The 22,882-nt window shown below is 41.3% G+C and overlaps 1 protein-coding gene across 2 annotated transcripts in view; it reads left to right on the top strand.

Annotated features, from left to right (window-relative positions):
• Positions 1-22,882, top strand: part of ESF1 (ESF1 nucleolar pre-rRNA processing protein) — a 60,320-nt gene that overhangs the window by 22,644 nt on the left and 14,794 nt on the right. For both annotated transcript variants that reach the window (XM_088479444.1, XM_088479445.1), the window contains exons 7-10: positions 77-191; positions 875-1,013; positions 2,406-2,567; positions 20,545-20,666. In XM_088479444.1, coding sequence (XP_088335570.1) covers positions 77-191; positions 875-1,013; positions 2,406-2,567; positions 20,545-20,666 — 538 coding nt within the window. The remainder of the gene's footprint in view (positions 1-76; positions 192-874; positions 1,014-2,405; positions 2,568-20,544; positions 20,667-22,882) is intronic.

Genomic DNA, 22,882 nt, shown 5'->3' with positions numbered 1-22,882 from the left:
AATTATTGACCTTAAATTCAGTGTTTAATGTTGTGTTTAGAATGTTCTATCTAATCTGCTCTGTTTTACTTGGCAGGTTCATTCCAGACGATGTGCAGTTTAACGATGAGACAAAGGACTCTGCCGTAGATGTTGACCTTTCGGCTTACAAGCCAAAGTTGTTCACTTCTGCAGCGATGGTCACTTCCAAGGTATTTGCATGTTCCTCTAAATGTGCACAATACTTCAGTTTATTAGTAAATGATTTTATATTAAGGTGCCAAAACCTTAATAACTGCTCGGACACTTGCTTTCATTGTAAACTTACATTCGACATAGAAGACCTAACTACCGATTGGTTGCTGGTGATTAGGGTGAATTTTACACCAAAATGCAATGTTAGTACATACTGGTGCAGCCTGATCTAAAACCACTTACATCTGATTGCTGACTGCAAATATTTCACACGTACCTCACTGTTTTGTTAAATCACATCAATAGTATGCATGGGGGGGGAACATTAACTGTTCTTCAATTCTTTCTGCTATTTTATTATCCGGAACAATTATTATTTATCTTACTATAATTGTCACACACTGTCAGTTTTGTTTTATATATAAATCAAATTTGAAACTTTTGTTTGACACACAGATTGTAACTATAGCAGTTTAGAACAATATGTATTTTTTAATCTGTATTGTATACATTATATGATCCATTTTATGTACACCTTGGTACAGTAGAAACAAAACCTTCTTCCTATATACTGTAGGTGTAATATACCCTGGGCTGTGAACTATTGGCTGACAGTCTATAGCTACATGTGGGCATCTCATATTTATGTCACAGTACTAAGTGTAAATCTGTGTAAATCAATCTTTCAAATTGTTTTCAGGTAGAGCTGACTTGGGATGAGACTGATCAGGATAGGATTACAACACTAAACAGACCCTTCAACAAAAAAGAAGTCCTTGATATGGATTTTCAAGCATATTTAGCATCCTCTAGTGAAGAGGAAGATGATGTTCTGCCAGGTAAGTCCTTCCAACCATTCATTTATACTTACGTTTATGACCGCATCATTCACACACTGCATCCTCTGTAGTGTGGCTGGGAAGCAAGGTGACATGGTGGTTAGCATTGCTGCTTCACAAATTGAATTCCTGTCCAGGACCCTACCTGTGTGTAGTCTTTATGTTTCCTACCACATACGCTTGGCTTAAGTTTCCTCCTGGTGCTCCAGTTGCCTCAACACTCCCAGGAAATACATACTGGTAGGTTGATTGGCATCTGACTACAAAGTACCCTAGTGCATGTGTGTGCACGCTTTTGTGTTAGGGAATGTAGATGAAAGCTCCAATAGGGAAGCAGCTTTAGTGAGTGACAAATATTAATTGTTATAAATATCATTTCCACTACCTGCATTGTGCTAGCTAATGGAGAATAAAAACCTGTGGTTCCAGAGGTAATGTATATGGTGGGTACAGGAAGGGGTGTGTCTGACACAGCCCTAGGATTGTGAACCAGTGTATGCCATTTTGTTTCTGTGACCATTCATCAAGTATTTATGTTCTGCCAATTACCAACACCTTTTGTTAATACTTCAGTACAATGTACATATTGTGAATTAGGGTTTAAAGTAGGGATGGACATCGGAAACCGATGGTTAGCGACAATCAATGGTTTTTGAATTGATGAAAGTACTTTTTCCATCGAATACCGGGAATTCGATGGTTGCCAGCCATCGGATGCAGTTTTCCGATGCCCACTCGGTGGCTGACTGTGGAAGGGCATAGCAGAACAGCATAAGAATAGATGCCGTGCGCATGCTCTTGGCAATTATTTTCAGTGTAAGGGCAGTATGGGGGCAGCCCAGCATCTCGGAGAGTGCTAGGCATGCCCGCACAGTGACGTGGACAGGCTCTGCCCCTTTTTCGGATGGTAGTATAACCATTGCGATGGTTATACTATCGAATTGTTGCTATGTGATGGGTAGTTGCCATTATATCGCATGATTTGATGTCGGAAGCCCGGCAGCTGTTCGATGATGGGCTGCCGATGTCCATCCCTAGTTTAAAAGAAACAAAAGTGGAATGCATGTTAACAATGAAGTAAAAAAGTGTATAGTAATAGTCACAAGTGTCTAATGCTGCTCGCAGCGTGAAACAACGTAAGACACTTACATTTTATGCAGCATTGTTCTCTATCAGAGCACTAGTGGTGTAATATATTGTAATATATACAGAAACCTATAGCTTTCAATGATTGCAATGACAGGTGTTCTATAAAGTATTTTATTTTAGTTGCTTTAGCAAGGTGAGAGAAAACCCCCAGTATAAACACACTGTAAACTTATACAAAGGTCAGACAAACCAGAGCAACAGAGTATTTATGAAATTGTTTTGCTTAATTTGCTTCCTCTCTAGATAGTGAAGGCGCAGCAGCGAATGGAGCTGCAAAAGCTAAAAAAGGCCCAAAGGACGATGATGAACAAATTGCTCATTATAGGGAGCTGCTTAAGAGCATCCAGGATAAAGAGAAAAAGCAGCAGGACAAGGATCTGGGAATGGAAGTAAAATGGGTGCCAGGTAATAGTTTTATCCTTTTTTACAATGATTGTAGAAATATTACTGTGAGGTGGTAATAACTGCATATCACCACTAAGGGTCACTGGCACAACATCAACATGTAGAATGGTTTTCATTCTTCTGTGCGTAGATAGTAAGTTATACACATACAGTAATATTAGAGCTTACCTGTTGCCTGGGCTCAGCACAAGCAGCCATTTTGTGTGAGCCAAACAGTTTCTCATCAGAATCTGGAATATCAAATCACTAGGAGCCAGTGACTTTACGGTAAAAATCTTATCTATAGATTGTAAGCTTATGTATGTGTGTGTATACTGTATATGTTTGTTTTAGTGTATATGTTATACATAATATATACATGTTTGAGATATATATATATATATATATATATACTTTGTGTGTATATATATATATATATATATATATATATATTATACTGTGTATATATATTACACAAATACATATACAGTATATGTATAAATATATATGATGATAGATGGATATTAAGACAGGGCCTGACAAATTTTTCTAAAATCTAGGAGCCAGGATAAAAGTGTAGGACCCAGACCACCATCCCCCCAAAAAAAATTACTGGAGTGTTTGAGGAGAACAGCTCTGTGTGTTATGCAACTGTTATACACACTATACTAGTCCACAAAATGGTCGCAGTTGAATGGATATAGTAACATTAGGCCCACTCACTGCTCTGCCCCACCCCCCACCCTCCAGTAATAACAGACCACATATCATATAAAACAATGGTACAAGAAAGTACAACAGAACCCACCTCCCCTCGTGGTCACACCACTATCCCTCTGAAGCTGCTCCGCAATCCCTGGCCATGCATTGACCAACCTGTCAATTAAGGGCTCATGAATGATGTTGGCTTCTCCTACAGTTGTAACTTCTCTTGGAGGCCATAAGGTTTGATGCCAGTGCTTTTGTTTTGCACGACTATCCTATAAGCATATGTGACAAGGATACTTAGTATATCCACTTTGCTGCCCAAGAATAAAGTTCACCATTTTTAAATCGACACCACTGATGCTGAGAATAAGACTAGCTTGATATTTTCATACTGTTCTTTTAGTTTTGTTGAATGACCGATAGGAATCAACGCAAATGTAATTCTCATTGTGCAGTAATACGCATTTTAAGCTCCTTTTAGAACTATCCAAAAGAGCCGCCAGTCTTCTGCTCGATATTCTGGTAAGCCAATCATCTGGAGAAGTTCTGGAATATTGTTGGCTAAATAACGGCAGTATGGCTTGCTCTCTATTTCAATACAACGTTATAGTAACATCCGGCTCAAGACAGTGCTTTTCTTGAAGTCTGGATGCTAAAAGCTCAGCTCCTTTTTTCGATAAATTCAAGTCACGAATTAAATAGTTTAGTTCCTTTTGAGAAAATCTGTTTGGAGTAGAGGAACTTTCTTCAAACTCGTTTTCATCTGTGTTGTCACTTGCACTAGATGAAATTAACATTTCCACATCATCACATTCAACTTCGCACAAAAAACTGAATGATGGTGCAGGTAAATTTTCGCTATGTGGTTTCGGTTGTTTTGCAGAATTCATACTTTGGTATTCCCATTTGCGTTTCTTAAATCATAAGCCTGATATGCTTGTTTTACGAATACAGTTATATATATTTTGTTTTTCTTTTGCAATGCTGAATTTGCCACAAATATAACCAAAAAACAAGTATCAATCCTGGGGTGTCTTAAGCTGTACCCTCCTATTAATCTTTAGGTGGTATAGACAATTGCTGTTTTAGACTTCTTAGTCTTGCTCTGTCCTCACATGTACTCTGAACTCCTTGTTGGAAGGAGTGAATCAGAAATATGTTTATCAATATGGACGTGTCACCTACACTCTTTGGGGGTTATCAGTGTTGTTAATTGAGCCTATATTTAAATGTAGCTTCTTAATCCATTGGGAACCAGTTACATCCTTTAGCCACTACGGCACTGATTACTTGGGGAAGATGTATGAAACCTTCTAAAGAGGACAGTTGGAGAAGTTGCCCATAGCAACCAATCAGCTTCTACCTATAATTGTATAGAATGTACAAGTTAATGATAGCTAGAATCTGTTTGGTTGCTGTGGCCTCCATTTGTCCGCTACTGAGTTGATTGGCTGCATTGTCATTACTTTTGTTTCAGACCATAACATAGCAGCTTCCTCTGCGTGTTAGCGGCAAGTTCCAGGACAGAATAGACTTGTTTTACAATAATAAGCTAATCCAGGCCTGGCCAGCCTGTGGCTCTCCCGCTGTTGTGAAACTACAAATCCCAGCATGCTATACCAGCTGATCAGTGGGAAGGTATGCTGGGATTTGTAGTTTCACAACAGCTGTAGAGTTACAGGTTGCCCAGGCCTGTACTAATCTGTATTGGGCTACTCTTTACCAGTATGTGTAGGTAGGAGGGGACAAGGAGCCCAATTTCTGCAATAAAAGCCCCCAATATCCGACAGTTACACTTCCTGTCTGATGTCCCCTTGCTTACTAAGACACATTACGTCATCGGAGTCCTCTAAAGCACTGGTCACGTCTGCTGGCAGGACAGACACAATGCTGCTAGATTTCAGGGTAAATAATGGTCACGTTTTTTTATTCTGGTTTTACAATACAGGTTGAGTCTCCCATATCCAAAATGCTTGGGGCCAAGGGTGTTTTGGATATCGGAATATTCCTTATTTTGGAATAATTGCATATCATATTTAAATGTTTTAGGAATAGGGCCCAAATCTAAACACAGAATGCATTTATGTACTATATACACCTTATACACACAGAATGCATTTATGATTCATATACACCTTATACACACAGCCGGAAGGTAATTTTATACAATATTTTCAATAATTTTGTGGCTCAAACAAAGTTTGTGTAGATACATGAAATTAATTTATATGTCATCTACACCTTATACATACAGCTTATAGGTCATTGCATACTTTATTTGTAATCATTTGGTGCCTTAAACAAAGTTTGTGTACATTGAACCATCAAAAATCAAAGGTTTCACTTTCTCAGTCATGCTAAAAATATTCCGTATTTCAGAATATTCCGTATATCGAAATATTTGGATATGGGAGACTCAACCTGTATTACTATTTGGAAAATATTCTCTTATTTTCCTTCATATTGTATGAGAAGAGGCTAATACTTTCAGGCTTTTGTTGATTAGATATCCTGTAATTGCCAGTCATCTGAAGTATAAATTTGAAACAGTTTGTTCATGCGAGCTTTGTGTAAAGGAAATGTTTATTGTAAGATCCAGAAGACGGTAATCGGAAAATAGAATACTTGAATGGAAAACGGTTTGATTTCTTTACGGGAATCTCATACTAGCTGGGACCCTAGCAAGTTAACCCTTTCTACATCAGTGCCTCATTGGTGAATAGTATTGCAGTAGTGCTGCCAGAGGTATTTAAATTTTTAAAAATATATGTTGTTTGGCTCACACTGTACTGTAGAGTATATATGTATTTTACACATATATACCATACTTGTCTGTCTTCCATGGTGCTCATACCAGATAAGGCTTTCACACAGTATATATTTCCCTTTACGAACATGGAACAGGATAACTATATTCCTGGCTTTAACAACTTCAGCCATCTTGTTGAACCAACAAGGCAGATTCCATGTTTTGCTCCAGCTGTTTATTGCATTGATAGGACTGCATGAATACAAGACTAATTGTGTTTTCTACGCTAATGATAATTATTAACACAGTTATTGAAAAAAGTTACTGTTAGTGTTCTCCCCAGGCTCACTCCCCAGTGAGAGCAATGCTTCTTTATTGAGCCTTTTAGTATGACTGAAGAACGTTTCTTATCTGCATGTAGACGCTGCATTAGGTGCGAGTGGTTTTCTCTGCAGTACGTGAGCTGTTGTTAGTCCTGAGATGCTGTAACACCACTTTTTCCAGGGGGTTGCGCCTTTTTAAATCATTTGAGAAAAGCACGCTTCATTATTTTTGTCTCTCTCTTTACCCAACGCCTTGCCTGTGATCAAACCTTTCTCCACCGTTGACAGTGAAGGAAATGCTAATTTAATCACTTTTTCATAGTGCAGAGAGCTGATAAAAGGATGGAGATTTAGGTCATGCTCTGCTAATTATACCTAACAGTGTGGGGATGAAAGGTCCCTCAGGGCACTTTGATCTGTCACTACGCATCGCTGCTAAATGTAAAATGAAAAATGGAAGTAACATGATAAGCCTGAACAAATAAGTCAAAAATTGTTCCGTTTGCATATTCCAAGAAGTATTACCATTTTAGATGTGTTCTGTTAATATAATGTAAGAGGTACGCAATGTACTGAGCCCAGCTCAGCATTTACAGTGTTCTGCTAACGAACGGTTTATGTTGGTGAACTATTGCAGCAATATACATCACATACATTTTACTCCTATGTGAATTTGCACTTAAACCAAACTCACAGCGGAATCGGTATGAAATACCGATTCCCGGCAGCCCGACATCAGCAGAGTTCCGAGCAGCGGAAGCCCGACAGCGCTGGAAATCCCTATCGTGGATAGGTGAGTATCTGCTAACCTAACCCCCCTAACCTCCCCCCCAAGTGCCTAACCCTAACCACCCCCTTCCCCGCTGCCTAAACATAAGTCCCCCGGGGGGGTGCCTAACCCTAAGTCCCCCCCGGGGGTGCCTAACCCTAACCCTCCTGGGGGGTGCCTAACCCTAAGTCCCCCCCGGGAGCCCTAAACCTAACCCTCCCCCCCCCGCAGCTGTCCGCTCGCGGCGCCCGGCATCACTACGATCGGGATGCCGGGCACCGGTCTCCCGGCGTCGGGGAAATGCCGGGCGTCTACATGTAGACTCCCTGCATTTCACCCTTGCTGGGATATGACGGTATTTAGGCAGTCGGCTTCCCGATTGCATACCCTCACAGCAACCGAACTTACGTTATGTTTCATAGTCACAGGACAAAGTTTTCAAGGGATGTTGTTTAGTGCGGTCAGCAAGGGAATCCGTACGAAGTTGGCAGTACCATTTTTTTTCTTCATTGAGCATGTTTTCTACAGTTCCTTTACACTGAGTACAAACCTAGTGCAGTCTATGATCTCAGACATCTGCTGTGCTTGGGCCTAGTTATTATGGGTGAGATTCTGCTGCTAAACTTCCATGAAACAGTAGAAGCAATATCTGCCTTATATGTGGAAGTGTGAAGCTGTGCTAGTTCGTCACTGAGCGTGTAGTATTGGGAATATGGGAGGTATAGGTAGGCTTGTCATATCATCCCTTTTAATTCAGGACATATGTGAATTACACAGGTTCTGTGGCTGATTAATACCAGGTGGAATGAAGAATTGAAATCGGCCAGCCACAGAATGTGCAGAGGCAGTCACAACGGTTTTAGGGTGGAGGGGTCAAGCTATAGTTTCATTTTGGCGCCCCTAAGTCACCCCCCTAAGGGCAGCTGGAGTAACCTGCCACAGCACCTACCCGATGACAGACATAAGAAAGCCTGAGGGGTCTTTGCTTTTGCTGGCTCAGCGCTACCACACAGCTTCGGGAACACATGCAGCCAATAGCGCGTCCCTTTACAGATACGTTATCCAACCAGCGCTGGGAGAGGAGAGTGGTTGCCCATGTGCTGCTGGGAGTTGTAGTTTGGCGTAAGTTTAGGCGCTTATTGCTTCTGCGCCCTGAGCGTCGCTCTAGGACTACAGAGACCATCATGCGAAGCCAGCTGCTTTCCTAACTTTATTAAACTGGACAAATCAATGAAAGGCAGTCTAATTATATAACCTGTGTGTTATGTCTATCCCTGCATCACAGCTGGATCAAGATCCCATGGGGCCTTAGGTGAGATTCTAGTTTGGGGTCCCCTCCCCTCCAATTTGTTACTGCAAAAATTATTTTTCCAGACAAATTAAATAACCCCACCCCACATTTAAACCCCAGTAAAGTACAGACATGTGTTAGGTAACTGAAGCAGCATCGGCAGGCCATATTACAGTGCATGGTGCAGTCCATGACCAGGGTCTTCCACCTATATACCCTCCACACTTTCCTCTCAGCAGCAATCAGCATCGCACAATCAGCCATAGACCAAACACAGTGACCTCAATCCTATTAGGTGCGAGTTTGTTACATGAAACTCACAGAGATCCCAGGAATGTGCACCCGAGAAATGTGAGATTCAATTAGATATGACAATTTTTGGTAGTTGCGGTGGGGGTGTGTCATTTTTCTACAAAATGCGACCTGGGAGAAGTGAATGAAAGAGTGGGGAAACCTCCCTTGACCCCAAAAAAGTGACAACTGAGCTAGCAGGATCACATAGAAGGAAAGTACTGGAGATGTTTAAAAGGGGTCAGATGGCTTATTTGTGCACTTTATATGGTTGAAAAAAAATAATAGTGCGCATGTGTATTTCAGCAATTACAGTCTGTCCAGAATTCAGATATTTGTCTATACTAATTTTGTAGTGTTTTCATAAAGGATTGTAAAAAGTTGGAACAAACACTTTTCCCTCTCATCTGCAAGTTCAGAAACCCCTCTACTATAAATACATTACAACACCCTTGCATACCCGTCCCACAACATTTACACCTCCACGTACCTGTCCCACATCATTTACACCTCTACATACCTGTCCTACATCATTTACACCTCCCACATACCCGTCCCACATCATTTACACCTCCACATACTTGTCCCACATCATTTACACCTCCACATACTTGTTCCACATAATTTACACCTACACATACCTGTCCCACATCATTTACACCTACACATACCTGTCCCACATCATTTACACCTCCACGTACCTGTCCCACATCATTTACACCTCATTATACCTGTCCCACATCATTTACACCTCTACATACCTGTCCTACATCATTTACACCTCCACATACCTGTCCCACATCATTTACACATCCACGTACCTGTCCCACATCATTTACACCTCATCATACCTGTCCCACATCATTTACACCTCCCACATACCTGTCCCACATCATTTACACCTCCACATACCTGTCCCACATCATTTACACCTCCACATACCTGTCCCACATCATTTACACCCCACATACCTGTCCCACATCATTTACACCTCCACATACCTGTCCTAAATTTATACCTCCACATACCTGTCCCTCATCATTTACACCTTCACATACCTGTCCTACATCATTTACACCTCCACATAACTGTCCCACATCATTTACACCTCCACATACCTGTCCCACATTATTTACACCTTCACATACCTGTCCCACATAATTTACACCTCCACATCATTTACACCTCCACATACCTGTCCCACATCATTTACACCTCCACATACCTGTCCCACATCATTTACACCTCCACATACCTGTCCCACATCATTTACACCTTCACATACCTGTCCTGCATCATTTACACTTCCACATACCTGTCCCACATCCTTTACACCTCCACATACCTGTCCCACATCATTTACATCTCCACATACCTGTCCCACATCATTTACACCTCCACATACCTGTCCCACATCATTTACACCTCCACATACAACGGGTAAAATAAGTATTGAACACATCAACATTTTTCTCAGTAAATAGATTTGTATTGGGCTATTGTAATGAAATTTTCACCAACTGTCAGCAACAACGCATACAATCCACACATGCAAAGAAATCAAACCATAGATGTCCATAAATTAAGTTATGTGTAATGACACAGGGAAAAAGTATTGAACACGCTTACTGAAATTTATTTAATACTTCTTACAAAAGCCTTTGTTGGTAATGACAGCTGCAAGACGCCTCCTGTATGGAGAAACTAGTCGCATGCATTGCTCAGGTGTGATTTTGGCCTGTTCTTCCACACAAACAGTCTTCAAATCTTGAAGGTTCCGTGGGCCTCTTCTATGAACTCTGGGCCTGATTCAGCAAGGAACGTACACTAGCAGACGCACGCACCCAGCCGCTGCGAGAATATGCCAATCAATGCATAAGCACGGAGACCGCAGCACAAGAAACGGACACCCAGCAAAACATAAAGCCACCCACCTATGCTGTGATTGACAGCATAAACATCGGGAACATCGAGTGCCATCGAATGCTGCGTGTAAGCTAAGGGTAGACCTGACCCTGCCTCAGGATTTGAGAGATTCCTGCCCGCAGAGAGGCGCCCGGCTGCTTGCGGCACCACTGAGATTAATAAATGCACGCCCCTGTAACGGCGTGCGAACGCATAGGCACGCCAGCGTTCGGCTGACCACACACAAACGGCACATCCTGTCAATCAACATCGAAGGTCTCTGCGGGCTCCCTGCGTACTCTGAGAGAGCCCTTACCATACTCAGCGACCTGTTCGCGCATGCACAATGCAATGCATGCGCAGATCGCAAACATCTGCTCGCACCATGCGTTCTCTCACTTGCGTTGCTTGCTGAATGAGGCCCTCTGATCTTTAGTTCTTTCCATAAATTTTCATTTGGATTCAGGTGATTGGCTGCTCCATTCTAGCAGCTTTATTTTCTTTGTCTGAAACCAATTGAAAGTGTCCTTGGCTGTGTGTTTGGGATCATTGTCTTGCTGAAATGTCCACCCTCGTTTCATCTTCAGCATCCATCTGTACATTTTTTCCATTCATCATTCCTTCAAATGTATGAAGTATGCCAGTACCGAATGGTGAAAACAGCCCCACACCATGATGTTCCCACCTCCAAACGTCACTGTTGATATGGTGTTTTTGGGGTGATGTGCAGTGCCATTTCTCCTCCAAACATGGTGTGTATTATGGCATCCAAAGAGTTACATTTTGGTCTCATCTGACCAGACTATGGACCTTTTTCAGAGCCGCTAGCTAAGATGCGTTCGCTCGTAGCTGGACAATTTTCGCATTCTGCGCATGCGTATGCATGGCAGTGCGCGAACGAGTACAAGAGATTGGGAAGAGTTCGCTCACTGCGCATAGCCTGCCCAGCTGAATGAGTGACAGGAGAAGCGGTTTGTGGGTGGTGACGGGCTGGACATTATAAACTGGGGAGTGGAGGTGCGAACGCAGGCGTGCCTGAGCGTCTTAATGCCGTTTCAGAGGCGTGCATAATTAACAGGCAGCGTCATAGTACACATCACCTGGTTGTATTTCACACTGAAGTGATCGCAGAGCTTGCTGTAGGGTATAGTCAACCTCAAGCGCTGCGTTTGCTTCCAATGGTACCCGATGTACCGATGGTTGCATACACTTCCTGGAGATGACGTGCGCAAGTGGGCGTCTTAAGACAGGCTGGTGGGCGTTTGCATACACAAAGTGATCGCACACCAAGACATAGTGGGCGTGCTTTTGCCTTGCCGTGCGATCGCCTGCCTTGCTGGCTGTGTGCCGGATTTGCATACGCTGGGTGCGAGCGTACACATCTAGCAAGTGGGTCTGAATCAGGTCCTATATTCTCCCAGTATTTCACAGGCAGGTCCAAATGTTGTGCAGCAAACTTTAAACGAGCTTCAACATGCTTTTTCTTCAGCAATGGAGTCTTGCGTGGTGAGCGTGCATACAGGCCATGGCGGTTGAGTGTATTACTTATTGTTTTCTTTGAAACAATTGTACCTGCTAATTCCAGGTCTTTCTGAAGCTCTCCACAAGTGGTCCTTGGCTCTTGGACAACTCTTCTGATGATGATTCTTTTCACTCCTCTGTGAGAAATCTTGCAAGGAGCATCTGGACTTGGCCGTTTTTTGGTGAAATTATGTTCTTTCCACTTCCAGATTATGGCCCCAACAGTGCTCACTGGAACATTCAGAAGTTTAGAAATCCTTCTGTAATCAATGCCATCAGTATGTTTTGCAACAATAAGGTTGCAAAAGTCTTGAGAGAGCTCTTTGCTTTTACCCTTCATAAGATGTTTATTGTGTGACACCTTGGTAATGCGACACCTTTTTATAGGCCATCAGTTTGGGCTGAACCAGCTTATATTTGCACTGACAATGGGCAGGATTGCTTTCTAATTACTGATAGATTTCAGCTGGTGTCTTGGCTTTCCATGCCTTTTTGCACCTCCCTATTTTCATGTTTTCAATAATTTTTCCCTGTCATTTCACATTATTACACATAACTTAATTTATTTAGGCCAAAATCCCGGGATCCCACCGATCCCTGGATTGGCCTCCCTACTGGTGACAGCAGTGAGTTTTACAGACTGGCTGTTGATTGTAAGCAGCACATTATGCAATAGGCACGCTGACGTTATGCCTGCGAAAACACTTATCACCGATGTTCTGATTCTTCGAATTATGCGGCGCCATCCAAAGTACAAAGGGAGAAATTTACTAAAGTGAGAGTTTTTAGAAGCGAGTTTTAGAAGAGTTGTTTCCCATAGCAACCAAACATATTCTACTTAACATTTAACTAGCACCTTCTAGAAGATAATGGCTAGAATCTGATTGGTTGCTATGGGCAACATCTCTTCTAAAACTCACTTCTAAAAATTCTCACTTTAGTAAATTTATCCCAGAGTCTCTTCCTGGAGTCTCTCATTGATGTTTTCCTTCTGCTCCTACAGTTCTTAAAATTCTGCTAAATATATATATATATATATATATATATATATATATATATATAATAATGGGAAAGAGGAAAAGGCGCCTAATAGTGTAGTATATTAAATGAATATTGTGAACAACATGTAACAAGTAACTCTTGTATGCGTACCAAATATTTTTTTGAGTGTACTTGATAGATAGAAACCAATTTAGATGTTCCAAAGCTTCATAAAAACGTTGAAATCTTGAAAAAATATGCAAAAAAATCCAGTGATAGAGCTATGGTTTTTACCGTCAGTTGGTGTAGTGTCCTATGTTAGGATATAAATGTAATCAATAGAAAAATATATATGTAATAAAAATATATTTATTACAGTGAAAGGGACAAAACAGGGGATATAACAAATGTGAAGACTATTAAAAAAAAATCTTAAAATATGAAATTCAGTACATGTATAAGCTAGGGGTGAACGGATTCGGTTCTACTCGGTTCCGTTCGGATTTAAAAACCGAATCTTATTGGGTATCAGCTGTCACGAGTTTTGGATAGCCAATAAGATTTGTTTTTTTTATCCGAACGGAACAGAGTAGAACCGAATCCGCTCACCCCTAGTATAAACACAGTATATGACGGAGTATATATTATAGCATGTGTTTAAAAAATAAATAACCTGATAAAAAAAAATCATAAGACTTAGAGCTTAATGAATAGGCACTAAAGTGCTAGTGCAGTATGCGGTAGTCCGTTATTTAGTCCATATGTTGGTGGGAGGAGAGGGTCAGGTTATTTGTTTTTTAAACACATGCTATAATATATACTCTTTCATATACTGTGTTTATACATGAATTTCATATTTTAATATGTTTTTTAATAGTGTTCACATTTGTTATATCCCCTTTTTTGTCCCTTTCACTGTAATAAATATATTTTTTATACATATATATTTTTCTATTGATTACATTTATATCCTCTTAACAGAAGACACTACACCAACTGACGGTAAAAACCATAGCTCTATCACTGGATTTTTTTGCTTATTTTTTCACGATATCAACGTTTTTATGAGGCTTTGGAACATCTAAATTGGTTTCTATCTATCAAGTAGACTCAAGAAAATATTTGGTACGCATATAAGAGTTACTTATTATATGTTGTTCACAATATTCACTTAATATACTACACTATCAGGTGCCTTTTCCTCTCTCCCACTATTCTAGATTTACTCAGCTGTTCTGCCCAAACCAGCACCGTGAGGAAAAAGCAGCCATCTCTTATTTACGGAGAAGTGTGTGTTTTATAAACAATATTATTTAAGGATAAACACTTTTTCTTAGAACAAACTACAAAAAGATTTAGTTTTGAACTACTCTTGCTAATAAGAATCAGGAAGCGCCAGGTGCCTAGACTATTGTTTTTTATTTATTTTTATATATATATATATATATATATATATATATATATATTTATATATATATATGTGTGTATGTGTGTGTGTGTGTATGTATGTGTGTATATATATATATATATATATATATATATATATATACACACACACACATACAGTCAGGTGCATAAATATTGGGACATTGACAGAATTGTCATATTTTGGCCTCTATTCACCACCACAATGGCTTTGAAATGAAACAAGCAAGATGTGCTTTAACTGCAGACTTTCAGATTTATTTTGAGGGTAATTACATCCAAATCAGGTGAACGGTGTAGGAATTACAACGGTTTCTATATGTGCCTCCCACTTTTTAAGGGGCCAAAAGTAATGGGACTATCAACTCAAAAGCTATTTCATGGACAGGTGTGGGCTATTCCCTCGTTATTTCATTATCAATTAAGCAGGTAAAAGGTCTAGAGTTGATTCTAGGTGTGACATTTGCATTTGGAATCAGTTGCTGTCGACTCTAAATATGAGTTCCAAAGAGCTGTCACTATCAGTGAAGCAAGCCATCATTAGGCTGAAAAATCAAAACAAACCCATCAGAGAGATAGCAAAAACATTAGGTGTGGCCAAATCAACTGTTTGGAACATTCTTAAAAAGAAAGAACGCATCAGAGAGCTCAGCAACACCAAAAGACCCGGAAGACCACGGAAAACAACTGTGGTGGATGATAGAAGAATTATTTCCCTGGTGAAGAAAAACCCCTTCACAACAGTTGGCCAAATCAAGAACACTCTTCAGGAGGTAGGTGTATATGTGTCAAAGTCAACAATCAAGAGAAGACTTCACAAGAGTGAATATAGAGGGTTCACCACAAGATGTAAACCATTGGTGAGCCTCAAAAACAGGAAGACCAGATTAGAGTTTGCCAAACAACATCTAAAAAAGCCATTACAGTTCTGGAACAACATCCTATGGACAGATGAGACAAAGATCAACTTGTACCAGAGTGATGGGAAGAGAAGAGTATGGAGAAGGAAAGGAACTGCTCATGATCCAAAACATACCACCTCATCAGTGAAGCATGGTGGTGGTAGTGTCATGGCGTGGGCATGTATGGCTGCCAATGGAACTGGTTTCCTTGTATTTATTGATGATGTGACTGCTGACAAAAGCAGCAGAATGAATTCTGAAGTGTTTCGGGCAATATTATATGCTCATATTCAGTCAAATGCTTCAGAACTCATTGGACGGTGCTTTACAGTGCAGATGGTCAATGACCCGAAGCATACTGCAAAAGCAACCAAAGAGTTTAAAGTTTAAGGCTAAAAAGTGGAATGTTATGCAATGCCAAGTCAATCCCCTGACCTGAATCCGATTGAGCATGCATTTCACTTGATGAAGACAAAACTGAAGGGAAAATGCCCCAAGAACAAGCAGGAACTGAAGACATTTGCAGTAGAGGCCTGGCAGAGCATCACCAGGGATGAAACCCAGCGTCTGGTGATGTCTATCTGTTCCAGACTTCAGGCTGTAATTGCCTGCAAAGGATTTGCAACAAAGTATTAAAAAGTGAAAGTTAGATTTAGGATTGTTTAGTTTGTCCCATTACTTTTGGCCCCTTAAAAAGTGGGAGGCACATATAGAAACCGTTGTAATTCCTACACCGTTCACCTGATTTGGATGTAATTACCCTAAAATTAAATCTGAAAGTCTGCAGTTAAAGCACATCTTGTTTGTTTCATTTCAAAGCCATTGTGGTGGTGAATAGAGGCCAAAATATGAAAATTCTATCAATGTCCCAATATTTATGCACCTGACTGTGTGTATATATATGTATATAATATAATACACTTATAAGCATTTTATGCACCCAATTTAAGTAGAACATTTGTTTTGCCAATAATAATACTTGCTTTTTATCATTATTCAACTGTTTTAGAAAAATACATATAACAGCCATTTGACACAATTTAAGAACCCCAAAAACTTTTATTAGGGCTATTACACTTCTATACTGTAATCCTATATCACGTTGCCTTTTTTGGGGGTACTGGCAAATTTCCCCATTTTCACCTAGATGCGGGTAAAAGCAGAATAATTATCGTGCAATTGCCGCAGCGTGATTTTTACAATTGGATTGGGTGAAAAATGTGAACGCGCATAGACACGATGAGCTAAATTATCACGAGATGGGTGTGTTAACTTAATGTGTGACAAGTTATCGCTTTATCGTGGCTAATTGAATTTTCCCCCTAACTGTCCATCTCTCTGTTGAATCATGTCTTCTGCAGGCATATCCTAACACATTGGTTCCCAAACTTTCCTGAATAAGGCACCCTAGAGTATTAGCATTTATTACACTGCACCCCTAGGCCAAATGTTTCTCATTGAGATATTCAGAAATAAACAAAGTAAATTGTGCTTACCTGTCATCCTTAAGCTGGGCGCACGCTAGATGATATATTAGACGATTTCTCATTTTGAGGCGAATCGGAACGGCAAATCATCCACATCGTCCAGTGCGTATGCACTATTGCGCACTCCCGCACGACATTCATCTGGCGGCTGACACAATGCTTCTGGATGCGGCGGGGGAAAGATATATGGGGGGGGATCATACACCAGATTATGCGGTGTGTACAGACCACCGGATATATCTTGCCGTTGCTGGGTACACACATCGTATAGTGTGTATCCGGCTTTAGGTTTATGTATGTGATAGTCGGCAGGGTTGTGCTTCTGTTTGTCCACATATTTTATGACAGGCAAAACCAGTGATAGTTGCTGCCAATCACATTGACAACTTATAATCTGATTTTGTCCTTGACCACCAACCGGTGGCACCCCTGCAAGTGCCCCACGGCACCCATTTTGGGAACCACTGACCTAACATAAACCTCACCTAACATGTTCTACATGCAGGTCTCCTGATATGGCAAGCCTAGGTATAGGTGAAGGAAGAATAGAAGCTGCCAGGTAGGTGTAGGAGTTCTCCTAGTCCTAAAATCTAATGCAAAATCAATACATATCCCACACTCCAAAAATATACTGGCAGGTTAATTGGCTCTCAACAAACAATTAATCCTAGTGTACATGCGGTACGGAATATAGATTGTATGATCCACTTGGGCAGGGACTGATTATAAATAACTGGTAATGAATATATATATCTACCAGTGCTGCAAAAAAAAAAAAAGGATAAAAAGTGGGAAAAACATATGAGAAATAAGGTGAGAGAAAAATAATAATAAAAAATATTATCCCTGAGGAAGCCTGTTTAACAGGATGTTTAGTGTTCACTCTAGGTCCGGCAGCAGGCAGGGCGCCGGACCTAGAGATAGGGCACTGAATAGCGCCTGAATAGGGTGGCGTGGCCAAAGAAAAGGGGGCGCGTCTTTATGACGTGTCCCCTTTTCGTCACTCCTGGGGGCCCTCAAGTGCTGCGCCGGCATCCATTCACCGGCGGTGACCGCTGCATCGCCCTTTTGACCACCCACGGGACACTGTGACCCGCGGATGGAGACAGAACCTGCAGGCTGTATGAGCGGGGTGCTGCACTGGAGGGCAGGGTGCTTTCTGCCCTTCAGAAATAGGGCATGGCGGGCGCCCCACTAAAAGTGCCTAGCGGGAACGCTAATGTTGGAGGATTACAGAGCATGGGGTATATTTACTAAAGTGCGGGTTTTTAGAAGTGAAGATGTTGCCTTTAGCAACCAATCAGGCTCTACCTAACATTTATCTAGCACCTTCTCGAAGATAATAGCTAGAATCTGATTGGCTGCTATGGGCAACATCTCCACTTCTAAAAACTCTCACTTTAGTAAATTTACCCCCATGAGTGAGAGAGAACTCCGTTCTCGGTATGTATCTGTTTTTTGGGGGGTTTTTCAGCGCCGGTAGATCTATATGTACAGTATATGAATCGTGTCTGCCTGAGGCTTCCCTTACATTTGAACATTCTAATATAGTAACAAAATGTTGCACGCATTAAGTACTTATATTCTGTGTGGATGATTTGATCTAATACCTGTAGTTTTGTTAGGAAAGTGTAAAACCCCCCAACTACATGTTATAAATCTTGTGTTAAAGTAGAACTAAACTAAATCGTGTAAACCCAAAACAACATATGATGAGAGATCTGTTCGTGTATGGGAAAGTGGGAATGGAGCTTTTTATTCTGACTTGGATCAGTTTTCATTAATTGATAACTCCACCCAAAACTGCAAGTTTGGTTTTGTAAGATAAATAAATGGTAAAAGATAAATGTAATATAAAATGTTTGCTAATGTCTGTAAAGGGCAGGCCGGGACATCCTATCACCCTAGTGTTTCCATAGCAGCGCTGTCAAGTTTCCTGTGAGGTTTCCATTCATCCCAATAGGAAGCTCACTTGAGAGGGAACTAGATAACGCTGCTAGGAATGTGGATGCTGGTTCTCCCGCTAGGAGCATTAATCATTGGGTGACCCACCGGACTCTAGGATCTGAGGTAAGTACATTATTTTCCTATTTGCTGTAACTCCACCTGCAAATATTTTATAGTATTGGCTACATTTATTCTGTAATGACCAGAAGCTCTTTCCTAGTGGCTGGTGCAGATCCTATGTACTGCTCTGAGGACAACTTGGATTTATGGGGCCCCCCAAGGCAAGTATCTTGGCCCCCGCATCTAAATTTACGGATAGGCATGATACACGTGTCCACATACATCTTACTTCCTTGCGCGTTAAACAACCCTTCTAGGTGTGCCATGCCATGGCATGACTCGGTAGCGCTGTGTGTGTTTTCATGCAAGTTTTTCCCTTCAATTGCATTTTATGCACAGTGATGTGAATAGGACACACAAGCAGCTTCTGCTGATTAAAATATGTGGCATGCTTATATTCTGTGTGTGACTGCGGGTGTATCTGCATGCGAAATGCTACGTTACAGTGTGACAGCCGCTGACACTGTATCATTTTGCATGCAGATACACCCGCATGTGCACACAGAACATAGGCATGCCGCATATCATTTTAATCAGCAGAAGCTGCTTGTGTGTCCTATTCGCATCGATTTGCAAATAAGATGCATTTTAAGGGAAAATGTTGCACAGAGGCTCTGGGTGCTACAGAGTCACACATCGCTCACGTGTTGTGTAACGTAACTTGTAGAGCAGAAGTGTTACAATGTGTCACACACAAATCTAACCATTATTAATGCTGGTAAAAATTACCAAAATAAAGGAAGACTGAGCTGGGGCGCCATAGGTGGAGATTCAGAAGCTGCACACAGCCCAAGGGCCATCACTGGCATAAGCTGGCTAAATGCTGTCTAGTGTAGTCGCTGCTTGCAGGTACCCATTACGGCTGTGCTGTGACTTGCTCAGCTGTATGTTTGGGGACTGGCAGTTTATAGTCCAAGGTGGCCAACAAACATTCTTAAAACCTTGCAGGCCAGGGAGGTGGGTGGATTCTTTCCAGATGGATTGCTTTGTTTTTGCATTACAAAGAAGAATTGGTTCATTAACACTAACTATAGCACTTGGCCCCATCCAGTGTCCCTGTCTGAAATAGGTAATCAAAGTATAATTTATTTTCACTTTCTGATGTTATGTATTTCCAGGTCCAAAGCTAAATGAGGCATTGCGAAATACCTTGTAATTAAATGTACGATCACCAGCATTTTCAAAGCCTTGAAATCTAGATAACAGCAAAAAAACAACCCTCATTTATGTCACAGTGACTTGTTTTGTTTCTTTTAAGATACCAGATGCAAAGGAAATCTGTATTCATATTAAATGACCCATAAAATATTCTTGGTTAGAACTGCAGTAGTAAATCAAGCATTCCTAAACCTTGTGGTATCACCGCTCAGAAATAAATTAGCATTCAAATATATTTTTTGATCTTTAGATGGAGTTCTTTAACAATTAATTTATCTGTGCAGTGGTGTTCCATGTAGCAACAGGAATGAACCAGTAGGTGGCAGTGTTCCAGGAACAATAAGGATGGACACTTAACTTGCATGTTACTTTAGTTAGTTTTGTTGACCTGCATTAATGCATTGCTTCCTCTTTTCCACAGGACTAAAGGAAAGTGCAGAACAGATGGTTAAAAACAAACTAGAGGGCAAGGACAAACTGACTCCATGGGAAAAATACCTGCAGAAACAGAAAGACAAGAAGAAAATGAAGAAGAGGAAAAAGGTAATTTGTGGCGTTAGAAATGGTTTAAAGTTTCGTACTCAAAATGGTAGCAGAACCTCCTGATGCAGGAGAACGTATACATGAGACGTGATACGCAGCAGGATTTCTCAGGCCAGCTCTTAAAGTACATCAAACGGATCATGTTTGCAGGGTTTCCTGATTTTAAATGGAATGTTTATTCAATAAGTCATTTAGAATAATGAACCTTTGCATAATTGAGGAAATCCACCTAACCATGACCTATTGACACAAAACAAGATCCCTGTGCTATACCTCACTGCTCGCCACAGATCCCTGACACCTAAGTTTCTAAGGGGTCTATTTACTAAGCAGTGTTAGGAGACAGAGTGAAAAGTGATAAGGTGCCAGCCAATCAGCTCCCAACTGTCATCTCACAGGCTGTGTTTGAAAAATGACAATTAGGAGCTGATTGACTGGCACCTTGTCACTTTCTTATCACTTTTCATTCTGTCTCCTAACACTGCTTAGTAAATAGACCCCTAACTGCAGACTGAGAGAGAAACCTCTAGATTCACACCCTGAGGTACATACAGGGAGACGGTAGATAATTATATTTCCTGGGCAGCATGCTAGAATAGTTGTTAGCTTTAAGGCTTCACAGCACTGTGGTCTTGGGTTCAATATTAGCCAGTTTGTATGTCCTCCCAGTGTTCGTGTGCGCGTCATTGGGGTTCTCTGGTTGGATGCTGCCAAAATATGGACCCTCGTGTGTAATGGGACTCCACAATGTGATGAGGTACTGATTTGAATTGAGGCCCTGCGGACACTGGTGATTGGGGATTATGCCAGTGGGGATTTAGGGTAATGTCAGTGGGGGATCTGTTGCTACAGGGAAGTGATGTCACAATGGGGACATATGACAATTGTCCATTTCAGCCCTTGGTATTTTTGTGGATTTTCTATTTTTGGGTCCCATTTTTAGGCGGCATCTCCAATGGCAACACTACAGGACATTCAGGCTCTTGCGTAACACTGAGTTCTGATAGCTAAGGGTTAACACTAATTGGCAACCCCATCCAGCATGAGATATATCCCATAGTACTGAAGCTGTGTATAGTCCTACTGCCTGCCACGTGTTGTAATGTCGGCCTGGCACTGCACTTGCACATCAATCATAAACATATGTGACAGAGAGAAATAGGCTGTTGCGGCTGTAGCCTCGCACCAACTTTGATCTTTGTTTTCGTTGTGTTTTGGAATGTTGGAGAGTCCTCAGAATAAACCCATTTGTGTCTGTGAACGTATCATAAGATCTCAGTGCTGCACGGGCACCGCTAAAACAGCTAATTCACCTTTAATAAAATGTATTTTAATTTTACCTACACTATTGAAAGTAATAGCATTTCTGGCCTAAAATTTGTGTGGTAATAGCCATTCTTTGCAATATATATTTAAGGCAGAGGGCCTGATTCAGACCCGTTCGCTAGCAGACGATCGCTCGGAGCGAGCAATGTTTTGTAAAGTGCGTATGTGTCGCAGTACGCGTGCGCGAACTAGTCCGAGCTATCGGGAAGCAATCACTCGCCCAGCAGAGACAGCCCAGCTGAATGAGTGACAGGTCAAGCCGTTTGTGGGTGGTAACAGGGGCAGGCCACTGGAAACGGGGGAGTGGAGGTGCGAACGCAGGCGTGCCTGAGCATCCTAACACCGTTTCAGAGGCGTGCATAATTTACAGGCAGCGTCATAGTACACGTCACCTGGTTGAATTATACCCTGAAGTGCTTGCGGTAGGGTACAGTCAACCGCAAGCGATGCGGTCAGTTCCGATGTACCGATGGTTGTATATGCTTCCTGGAGATGACGTTTGCTAGTGGGCGGCTAAAGACAGGCTGGTGGGTGTCTGCGTACACAAAACTATCGCACGCCAAGACATAGTGGGCGTGCTTATACCTTGCCGTGCGATCGCCTGCCTTGATGTCACTTAGCTAAATTTGCATACGCTGGCAGCGAGCGTCCGCATCTAGCGACCGGGTATGAATCGGGCCCAGAGTCTTATTTAACAATTTAAAACAAACACCTGTCATGGAACATTGAAATATATAACATTTATTATTACAGCGTGAGTAAAAGTTTAATTGCTGTGTACATTTATTTAACATGTACATCTCATTATTTAGGTGGTGGGGGATCCTCCTATTCATGAATGCTTTAGGCATTATATAATTACATGTTGGTGTGGGCAGAATGTCCTGTGT

This window comes from Taudactylus pleione, unplaced genomic scaffold, assembly GCF_031769625.1.
Source record: "Taudactylus pleione unplaced genomic scaffold, aTauple2 ptg000235l, whole genome shotgun sequence".
In the NCBI taxonomy this organism is placed as follows: Eukaryota; Metazoa; Chordata; class Amphibia; order Anura; family Myobatrachidae; genus Taudactylus; species Taudactylus pleione.
This window is presented reverse-complemented; position numbering and strand designations above follow the sequence as displayed.